The sequence below is a fragment of the Scleropages formosus genome, chromosome 1, assembly GCF_900964775.1.
Source record: "Scleropages formosus chromosome 1, fSclFor1.1, whole genome shotgun sequence".
NCBI classification, from domain to species: Eukaryota; Metazoa; Chordata; class Actinopteri; order Osteoglossiformes; family Osteoglossidae; genus Scleropages; species Scleropages formosus.
Window position 1 is genome coordinate 36,245,035 of NC_041806.1, and position 11,294 is coordinate 36,256,328.

At 42.6% G+C, this 11,294-nt stretch overlaps 1 protein-coding gene across 2 annotated transcripts; it reads right to left on the reverse strand.

The window, feature by feature from the left end:
* Positions 1-1,771: 1,771 nt before the first annotated feature.
* On the reverse strand, positions 1,772-10,382 carry nfkbie (nuclear factor of kappa light polypeptide gene enhancer in B-cells inhibitor, epsilon). Of its 2 annotated transcripts, XM_018743723.2 has the most exons (7): positions 9,958-10,382; positions 9,254-9,713; positions 5,207-5,309; positions 4,318-4,528; positions 3,410-3,498; positions 2,840-3,088; positions 1,772-2,326 (listed from the first exon to the last, which is right to left on the reverse strand). In XM_018743723.2, the coding sequence occupies exons 2-7, from the start codon at positions 9,613-9,615 to the stop codon at positions 2,258-2,260; spliced, it is 1,083 nt and encodes a 360-aa protein (XP_018599239.1). In that variant the 5' UTR covers positions 9,616-9,713; positions 9,958-10,382; the 3' UTR covers positions 1,772-2,257. The 2 variants fall into 2 exon arrangements, with proteins under 2 accessions (XP_018599239.1, XP_018599238.1); XM_018743722.2 differs by having other exon boundaries at positions 9,254-10,382.
* Positions 10,383-11,294: the final 912 nt, after the last annotated feature.

Consider the following 11,294-nt stretch of genomic DNA (forward strand, 5'->3'; position numbering starts at 1 on the left):
GTACAAAAATAAGTGGCCCCCCGAGTTCTATTGGTTAAACCAAGTAGGTAAACAGAATCAGGTGTTTAAATCATTTATTCACACACACACACTGGCTGAAACCGCTTGTCCCAGCCAGGGTCGCGGTGAGGCGGAACCTAACCCAGCAACACAGGGCACAAGGCTGGAAGGGGAGGGGACACACCCAGGATGGGACACCAGTCTGTCACAAGGCACCCCAAGCGGGATTCGAACCCCAGACCTGCCAGAGAACAGGACCAGCCAAGCTTGCTGTGCCACCACACCCCCCTAATTGTCTATGATGTAGATTATGTAGCTTTATTGTAATATTTTATACAGGAATAATGACCATCCCATTAGGGTTCACATACTTTCAAGCAGCACTGTATACTATTAGGCATCATTACATAGATATAATTATATTACCTATAAACTTAATTCAGTGTAACCTTTGTAAAATGGTATCCTTGCTGTCATATGTAATGACACCTTTAACTATAAAAATTGTTCAGTTCTTGTAGATTTTTTTTTCAGTTTATAGGTAGAATTAAAAACTGGTCATTTAAATCTTAAATCATTTTAACTGAATCAACATTATATAGCTTTTAAAAAGAATTCATTATTGATGTAAATATCTTTGCAGCACACTGGAGTACAGTTTGTGCTGCTGAAACTTTGAAACCTTTCTTTCATACCTTGAGCAAACTGCACCACGGCAAACACAAACTCTTCAGTGTTCACAGCTTCCTCAGATGGAGTTCACACTGAATATATTTCAAGCTCCTGGGTTATTTCGGTACTGAGTTATTTTAATATGCGTTTCCACGTGCATCCTTCTCTGCAGGGCATGTAAAAAAAAAACCACACAACTATGTCTTGAAAGGCTTTATTTTCCTAACTTTGCTTTGGCCTTGCACCTAATGTCATTCCCTGTGTATTCTGACTGATCAGGAAGGGAAAATTATTTGATGACTGGAAATTCCAAGCTCTTTGTACTTTGTATTTTATCAGGAAGAACCATCAAGGATAAGTACAATGGTTACCATCAGTTACTAATATTCCCGTAAGTTTCAAAAACAGGATTGGCAGGGTAATTAGAAAAGATAAAGGCTGACTCAGCACTTTTCACTCATCCTTTTACATGCAGACAGAAACCATTTTATATGGCTTGTAATATGACAGTTTCAATATTCTTTAAAGGTCTGTTTTTCAATACAGGTCAAAGCAGTCAAATTACATTTTTTTTTTTTTTAAAAAAAATCCAGTTTTCTTAACAGCTTTTTGATGCTACCAACATCCAGAATGAGTAATTTTATTTTTTATATTCAGGCCATCTGAGGTGTTGTGAACTCTGATAAAATTTCAAGTTTTTTTTTTTTTTTTTTATCTATTAAACATCGCCGACTTAACAGTATTATTACACATGGCAAAGAGGAAAGGAACACTAAAACAAGGTAGATTATAATAAATGAAATGCAAAACAAACACTTTAAACCTGTAGAATGAGAGCTTTTAACTAAGGTATGAAACGGTGTATCTGAGCTTCACAGACATGTTAACATTTTTCAGATGGTATGGTTATCATAAGATGTAGAAATGTGCAAGAAAAAGACTCTACAACCAAACCAAACACTGAAATGACTGAAGAGTCACAAGGAAAATTTGCTAGGTATTTTATTACCAAAAAACGATATATTACAATTTAAACCTTGCATTGTTAATATTGACTGGTAATATGGTATGTTTCCAGTACACAATGCACTTCTTTTTATAGAATATTTTAGTGTCTAATACCTATGAAAGTTATTATTTGTATTGGTAACAAAGAAGTTCAAACATTTCCACAAAGTCTGGGTTATTTTTGTATTTTCATTTATTACAAGTGAAATGCTAAATATGCTTTCCACATATAAACCATAAACTTTCAGCTTGAGAGAAATGATCTGACAGTCCATTCACATATGTAGTTACATCTTATCTAATGCCTCTTGTTGCAGTGAAAACACATGTGAATGTAAAAAATAACCAAACTCTTCTTTTAAAAAAATAAAAAATAAAAAAAAAAAAAAAATCAAAAGGTCTTATATGTATGTTAGCGAATGCAGTTTTCAATTTTCATATTTGTCGATAATTCCATGTAAAAATGGCAGAAAAACACTATAGTACTCTGAAGGAGACTACATAAGTCAAAATAAGTTCAGATACATTTGTGTTGAATAAATTCACATGAAACAGTCTTCTGAGTGGCCAAATATGCTTAGAATTTTATGCCAACAACTGACCTGCCAGAGATTTGAATGTCATCAAATGGGAAGAGGGCAAGAATCTGAAAAACAGGAGGAAGAAATATCCATTGGCAGGGGTACAGACGCATGCCGTAGCAATCAGGACAGGGGCCTGCTGTACGTACTTCTGGTTGAGCTCTGAGCATCAGTTTACACCGATGTCAGTAGCTTGGCTGGCTAACATAACACTACACATACTTTAAACAAATAAATGCACACAAATCAAGGCAAGGCACTTTTAATCTGTTCTTTCATACCACGCTTCCCTGTTCTGAATTCTGAGAAGTGCCATACATAGCTTAACCATCTCTGAGAATAAATGGCTTAAGCAGCCCTCAAAAACTTTGTTTGCGGTATCTCTTTTCAAAAGGCAGCTTAGAGTGCTTTCATCACTGTAGCACAAAAATAATTGGAAACAATTATAAATGTTAAGAATAACACAACAGAGGTGGGTGCACAAATTGTATTTTCTACGAGGTGTACGTCGTTTTGGAGAAAAACATCTGCTAATTGAATAAGTATAAATGTAAATGCAGGTGGGTTGCTGAACTTACGTCATCATTGCCATCAGCCAGGTCCAGTGCCGTCTCATCCTCCATGTTCCTCAGCATCTTGTCGGCTCCAGACTGACAGAGGAGGTGAGCAATCGTGGCGTCCTGCCTCCCGACGGCCAAGTGCAGGGCGGTGCAGCCGTTGAACATTGCGGCGTCAACGTTGGCCCCTTTGTTCAAGAGCAGGGTCACGAGGACCTCATCGTGGAGCTCCACAGCCAGGTGCAGGGCCGTCTTTCCACTCGTTCCCTCCTACGGGGAGGTCAGAGCAGCCGCTTCAGTTGGACTGATGACAAATCAACATTTCTCTTGAATATCTGACAGACAGTCGCTCTTGGGATGCACGGTTTGCCACAGTTATATTCAGACACCTTTTAACACTAAAATGTTGAGTCATCTTAAAGCACAAAATGTAAAAACAAAGTATGAACTGACTTTTTAAAGTCTGAGTTTCATTTGTCAGAACAAAATCCACAACTTTGTGTGCCACAGCACTTTTGTGGCATACTTGAGGATTTTAAGAGCTCAGGGAGGTGAGAAAAATCACAATGGTTCTTGAAAGATCTGACATACTTGCACATTGAGGTCTGCACCCTTTTTCATTAGAAACTTCATCAGGCGGTAGTTTTTGTGCAATGCAGCTAAATGAAGGCAGGTCAGACCTGAAACAAGATAAGCTTCCATTTCAGAAGCAGTTCTCTAAATATTCCAAGTAGAATCTTCTGAAATCATGTACAAGGCAAAAAAAAAAAAAAAAAAAAATTAACAACAACAAGGAGCTCTGCCAAGTCATATCAGATATTCTGGATCAAAGGTTCTCCTCCTACAAAACACATCTACAAAGCAGACCTACTGAAACTCGCCATACGCTATTGACGACAAAATGTGTCGCATGTAAGTAATAATGCAACTACAAATAGAACGCTCACACACCAGACATGGAGAAACAGACAGACGCAGAGGAGTGTAACGTTAAGGGAAGTCAGATTCTTGCACATTTCATAGTCTTGTGAATAACATCTTTTGCATACTGCAGCTCTTCTAAATGTAGAATTGTTTCCTGTGTTTCACCACAATCAAAAAACATACATACTTATATCTGGCAGGGTGGCAGCAATGACGACTGCCAGCTGAGATTTGAATACAGTAACCCCAAAGCCACAGGTTACTCTACCATAATTTATATACACGCCATCATCTTATATCTGAATTACACAACGGGGATTATGAAACTAACATATTAGCAGCAGTTTTTGTGAAAAGACCCAGATTTCACTCTATAAAGCATGCTTTCAGCACAAGTGACTTGAGCGTAGGCAGATGGGAAATCCAGATACTCAAAGGTTCAACTGTGGTTCAAAAATGAATGTATTATTTCTCACCTTGTTTTCTCTGGAAAAGGTGCTACACTAACCTTCAGCTACCCTCACATTGTTCTGTGCTGCAAATCCACACACTCGAGCGTGCAGCGCGATGTTTACCTCTCCAGTTCTGCATCTTGAGCACTTCAGCAAACTGCCGCATGGAGATCTCTTTCGTCATCTCGCCGGCGCACTCCATTCGGCCTTGCTCGCAAGCCACATGCAGGGCTGTGTTACCATCCTGGTCCTGCAGCTCCACGCTGGCCTTCTTCTGCACCAGGTCCCGGACCACCATCGGCAGGTTTAAATAGGTGGCTAGATGTAAAGGCGTCTGAGACCAACCCAAGTCAACAATGATGAGCTGACAGCGTGACAATAGCAAAACCAGTTCACACGCTAGGAATGCTTTTGAAGTCATCTTTTTTCTAAGTATGCCAGGAGATTAAACTCAGATTTACGTCAAAGAGTCAGAAAAGCGCCAAGCCCATATTTAGGTTCTTAAGTGCTGTTCAGATAGCCTTTTGTCACATGTCATTTTCTTGGTAAAGGGTATAAAGGACAGCTTCATGAGTCACTGTGTTAAATGCTGACCAAATCAACTCTGCATGCTCTTGCCATTTCCCGTTACCCATCAGGATTTCTCAAGAAGCCCTGTCAGCTAGCCTCCTGTCTAACTGTTGCTTCAGTGGTAACGCGCAAATTTACCCCCTTCACCTGCACACTTATGTCAAATTCCTGGGACCCCTCCCCCCCCTTAAGACAGTTACCACACAGCATCCTTTGAAAGTGGCCCAAAAAAAGCCTCCTGATTTTTAAAACCTTCATTTCTGGGGGCATTCACTAGACATTTAATGTCACAAAACGAAATACATGTGCACATTTATTCAAATTAAAGGTGGCTAGGTGAAACAAAAACACTAGGTTCAGCATTATCATTAGGTTTTTTCCCCTCCTCAAACTCTTCCCATACCTACAATGTAGTATATGGAAAGCAATTGTGTGTATTTACCTGATATAAATTATTTTGAATGTCCAGCACATCTTTTGGGAATAAGTCTATCAGTTGCTGAGCAAATTCAGATTCTTCATGGATTATTGCTAGGTGTAAGATTCTGTAGAGGGAAGAAAAAAAAAAAAAAATACAAAAAAGGGAAGTAAAATTCATTTTTGATCTGGAAAATGTCTCACTAACATGTGTTTCATAACAGGAAAAACCAAACAAATGGCAGAAATTTAATGACTTTTTCTTTTACACCTTGCAACTGAACATATTTTCCATGTTAGCTTTTTTGTTCTGCATATGTGTTGTATAAAGAGGAAATCATTACATATTGATAAATTACACAACCGAGGAACTTTTACATCTAGTCAGGAGAGAAAAGGTCATTCAGCTGAAGGGCATTTCCAAAACTTCCACAAAAGGAGGAACTACAAGGGTACATCATTTCCCCCCCCCCCCCATAAAAGGTCTTTGCATAAGGATGGAAAATGTCGTAAGGTTAATGTAGTGATATCATATGTATAATATTATACAGAAAAAAATTAATAAGGTTAGTGTAGTGATTTGTGCTTAATATGCATCCAGTTATTTGTAAGTTTTAGATTTTGTACTCAATAAATAGGGTGGGATAGGGTGTGGCACTTTTTTTTTTGCTGAACTGCTTCAGACACCATGAAAAATTAATGTTTTTGCACTTATAGCTATATTGAGATGTACTCCACCTTCTCAGTAAAGTTAAGGAATCGACATATCTTCATGCTTCAAAGTGGTACTTGCTTTCTCACGGCTAAAGAGCACAGCATCCACATACCAAAAAAAAAAAAAAAAAAATTTTTTTCACATGCTACAACCGAAAACTTCCGAGAATCACTACCTGCCAGGTTTCCACAATTCCACAATTCTCCTTCATTGTTCAGAGTCTCACATGTACATGTGACGTTTGAAAGTACACTCAGGTTCACAGAACGCATTCACACCTCCCTACTCTCTCCATTACGGTAGCCACGTATGTCTCAGAACGCTGGGAACACATTCGGTATACTGGTTAATTGTTCTTCTCAATTACATCTACTGGATATTATTGCATTTTCTTATTTATGGACATTCTGAACTTAAATCTGTGTTTCGTACACTCTCCTGAGAAAACGCACGTTGCCCTGAATACGAATGTGACTCAAATGACAGGCAAATTTCCCATGGAAACATTTTTGTTTCGTAACTCTGAGAGCGCCCGGCTCCCTCCCACAGCAGGCGGTGTACGTAACACTGCTGCTACAGCATGACTGCTTGGGGAGTTTGGTATCCACAGCAACAATTCAGTTTCCAGCATTTTATGTACTCTACCTAAAAGTCTCTCTCACACACACCAGCACAACCAAGCATCCAAAAAAACAACACTAATGTTCTGCTGTACTGAGTTATTACTTTGAGTCTGAAAATTGCTCAGTTTTGTTATACACTCTGGCAACTATTCTCATCTTAACGTAGAAATATGGCTACGTAAAATTAAAGCGATGCCAATAATAAGCATAAGATAAGTGAAAAAGGAAAACAGAAAATGTTCGCAGGTCAAGAAGACCAATATTCAAGGAACTGCTCATAACTCTTACTCACCTTTTCTTTTACATTCGGCACATTTAGCAGAGACATTTTTCTCCCAAGCAATGTTGTACAGCCATCATTCGCTAGTATTTAGCTGTCCTAATTGTCCAAGGTGCCTTTCGGTGCTAGATACGCTGTACGAGACTCCCTACAATCATTCACCCATTTTTAACAGCAGAATAACACAATACATATAAATAACACGCAAACACACGCAATCATTCACATGCACGCACTATGAGAAGTAGAGTCGCCAATTCACATCTTTAAAGTGTGGGAGGAAACAGGAGACCCCAGAGGAAATTCAACGTGCGAACTCCACACACAGGCCGAACTGGCTCTCACACACACGAACACACAACCCGCTGGGCCACCATGCCAGCGTTAGGTGCACCAGCTATTTGGCTCCTTCGTACCCCGACATCCAAAGAGTACATTAATAACTTAACGCAATATTGGACGCGCAACTATTGTTTAGAGCCACCTAAAAAAAAAAAAAAACAACTGCTTCAGCTTGAGCTTCTGAGTCTGCTTACCTCTGCTATAGCGACCTACTTCAGTACCTGATCGCAGTTTTTTAGGGCACGAGATTTACAAAGATCGTCAGGAACTTAGAAAATTTACAACGCCTTAATTTAATGTAGAGAGCAAGTTGGAGTGTTTTTCCCCTACTGTAGGTGTTCATCATTTTACCCCATTTCAATCTGTTCTCTTTCAGTCAATGAAAAAGGGAAGAGAATTTCAACTTCTCATCACTCACAGGTGTTTTTCAAGTCTTACGTCTATCTTAACTCCGGTTCTCTTCAGATACAACCTTCGGACACGAAACAGCAACCAGATCTCACTCCCTGACCACTGAAGAATATTTTATGATCCCATTTTAACCACACCGCAGCGGATTTTTAGCTCTCTGCTGAATGAACCACTAACAGTAACATGGTATGAAAATGGCACAATATAGGAATTTTACCGTGGGAGCGCCTTCCTTTCAATAAGTGGTGCTAAATTAGTACTTCCTTCTGACATTCACGCCGAACAAGAGGAAATGAAAGGACGTCAGACAAGACAGCAGGTACTTTTGTTTTGACAGTGGTTAAACACAGTGATGCAGCCAGAAAATATTTTTGTTGGGGGGGGTTGGGGTGAAAATGAATGCTGCCCTATGCAGTGCATTGCTATATTTTGGTACGTCTCGGGATGAACTTCAGATTAAAAAAAAAAAACACCCATTTACTAAAAGACCTTAAAAATGTAATATACGTAGACAGCGGAACGCTTAAAAGTATTTTTTGCACGCGTCTCCTGCTATTAGCAGCCGTTGTGCTCTTCAGGCTGATTCTAAAAGCGAAGTCTGTTAGTTACTTTTCACAAGCACACGTTTCACATGTTTGCCGCTCGCCGAGACGGCAAGGCAGAGAAGGCAACGTGCATGGACCCTGCCTATAATGGGGAATTCCAAGCTCAACTTGTGCACTTCTGCTTTCTGACTAAAGCAAACCACAGCCAGTGGGGGACGGTGGATCGCTGTCACAGGCAGGAGCCTCGGCCTAAACGGAGCGAACTCTCCCTGCGATAACTGAGGCAATAAAGCCGGTTTTGCAAGACAAAGGCTTTTTATCATCGCGATTAATATCCACAGGGAATGGTGGATTCCACCAGCAAATCCCTCCTCCTGAAACAGAAAACGAACACTGCAGGCATACGAGGAAAGCAAGGGCCGCAGCGTGCGCGCGCGGTCTTAACTTGATTTATCATCGGCGTGTTGTACGTTCTTCCTCTTCACGCTACCATCAGTTGACGGGGACACTGAGTTTTGTAACGTGCGAAGTTGGTTTAGAGGATGAGACATACGACTCACGGCAGACGCAGTAAGCGGCGGAACGAGAGAGCACGAAAACCACAAAAACAATGATGAAATAAGGAGAGCCCGATTTCAAAGAGTTAGGTCCAAACTGCACTAAGAGGCCAGTAGAGGATTCCCACCATGCAATCCGTAGGTGGACGAGGACAGTTTGCCTGCAAAAGGAGCAGAGCCCGGTTCGAAACCAATAAGACTGCTTTACAGGGGAAGAAAATGTGAGATAGAACATCATGCACTTACACCGGAGGAGCTGCTGCAGCATCTAAAGAGGAATTGTGCACTAAAGGTTGTGGGTTCAAATCCCAGAGAGGGCTGCAGTGAAGGTCCTTATGAGAATGTGTGGGTGAACTGCGGCGTACCCTTAGGGGCCTCGGTAGCCTACTGATCTAGCACTATTATTCGATTTAATAGTAACTACTGTAATAATTCATCAAAGGCCGCCAACCTGTCATACGTAACATGATTAAAGACATGATGATGATGCACTTAGTTTAAAAGGGGGGGGGGGCGGGGGGGAGATCTGCGAAGTCCGCGTGAAGCTCAACTAATGAGGGAGACTTTACGGGCAAAGTGTGCGGTGTTGAGGGACGTACGTGTCTCCGTCCTCAGTGATGGTGGCCAGAAGGTTCGAGTCCTCTTCGGCGCCCTGCGTCTCATGTGCGATCGGCGGGGCCTCGGGCTCCGACAGTCTGCACTGTTCCATCAGGCTCTCCATGGAGAACGCGGAGCTGTACGCGGAGCTGTACGCCGAGTCCACGCGCTCCTCCGCCACATTGTCCACCACCTTGTCCTTGCCGCTGTCCGAGTCGCTCGAGCTCGGCCCCCGCGCCGCTTTCATGCCCCCCTGGTCTTCTTTATTGAGCGATTTCAAGCATTCGATGCCCGAGTCAACTCGGCTGTCTTCGCCGAGGTCCACCTTTGCCCCCTCGTCGCCCGGCTTGTTCGCCATCATCATGGTACCGCGCGGCAGGTCCGCGGGCTCTTCACGGCTTGCAACTAGGAGTAGCCTTTTAAATCCCGTGCGCGGTGGCGGGGACAGGTAAAAAGTCACACCTGAAAAAAACCCTTTCCTTTGTGAAACCTTCCGCGTGAATTATTGCATTTCATGCCACCGACAGCTTGCTTCTCTTTTGCCCGCCGACGGTTAACAAGCTATTATAGTAAAGGAAGGAAACCCGGCTCGCGGCACCACCAGCTCCCCTGAAATATAATAATAATTTTCTCCTGCGCTCATCATATCGGCTCCATATCGATGTGACCGCGCGAAAAGAGAAAAGCACGGCGGAACCCTGTTTACCGACATCCTGAGGCCATCGTGGTCCTGGCGGCTCGCGGCGTATGAACAGAAAGTCGGGCAACTGAGTGGAAGCGCCGCTTTGAACGGCTGCCCACGGGGGGGAATCCCCGGAGGGCGTGGCCTGTGCTCAAGTTACAGCGCGCGGCGCTGTGGAGTGTCCCCGGTCCGACTGGGTCTTCTGTCTTCTCTCGGTATGTGTGATCGCGTGCTTACGACAGCACCGCTTTGGTCCCCCACGCGCTGCTGGACCTCCAGCGTTTGCTCCACGCGGAACCTTCCGCTTACTTACAGCGCTTGGTTGCGGATCCCTACCGTTTTTCTTTGGACGATGAGCCGCTTTTTCAAGCTGTTTTAGGAACTGAACGAAATAAATAACGGAGGATTCGAAACAGCTTCCATTAATTTTAAGTGTGGGTCGGATGCTGTGCGCACGCACGTGACATGGGCGCACTAGACGACGGCGGGTAGCGCTCGTTCACCACAGCAGTCTGTGCAATTTGCATGTTGGCCTGTCTTCGCGGGTTTGCTCCGGGTGGCCCGGTTTCCTCCCACAGACCAAATGCATTGTAATGGTGCTTTCAAATGCCACGGAAAGAACACAGAAATGGTGTGTAGTCTCTCGCAGAGGTCGCGTCTTCATGCCGATTTCAGAAAGTAGCGGAAAAAAGGCGGCTGTGGACTGTGTGCGCATTTCACGTTAGGTACTGAAAAGCAGAGGGGCTGCAACGTTTTTGGGGCCTACACACGGCGGGGAAAATTAACGAGCTGCAAAATATGGGGAAAAAAATGCACAATTCAAAAGCACAATTTCAACATTTCTTGTAATTCCCTAGGAAAATTTCTTCGGCTTCCCCGGTCAAGTGTAACACTTTAGCATCTCAAGGCGCTTTGGAGAAAGCATCAGCTAAGGAATAAATCAAATGTGAATGGTTTAGCATTAGAATAGTTCAAAGTGTGTCAGCTGACATAATTTCAGTAGGTATTTACGGTTATTCATTTAGCTGACACTTTTCTCCAAAGGGACTTGGAATGTCAGGGTTACTCATTTACACCGCTGAGTAATTTTAAGGTAAGTACCTTGCTCAGGGGTAGTGCTGCTGAAGGGGGATGGGGATTGACATTGCAACCCCTGGATCTAAAGGCAGTAGCTCTAACCACTACACTACCAGCTGTCCTTATTGTATTCACCTCTCTTTTTGCACATTTCAGAGATCAAGGGACTATGAATACCAGTGCTGATGCTCTCTGTTGGGGATTCTGGAGTTCTCCTTGTCATGTTTAAGCTGAAACAAAGGAAAATAGCATGCAAAACTAAATTATTTATTAACATATACATT

Excerpts from the sequence above, each read along its gene's own strand:
- nfkbie (XM_018743723.2), bottom strand. The coding sequence starts at position 9,615 with ATGATGATGGCGAACAAGCCGGGCGACGAGGGGGCAAAGGTGGACCTC. Across the intron at positions 3,089-3,409 it reads GTGCAGACCTCAATGTGCAA|GAGGGAACGAGTGGAAAGAC; the intron begins GTATGTCAGATC and ends ACCTCCCCGTAG. Across the intron at positions 2,327-2,839 it reads TGGCTGATGGCAATGATGAC|ATTCTTGCCCTCTTCCCATT; the intron begins GTAAGTTCAGCA and ends CCTGTTTTTCAG.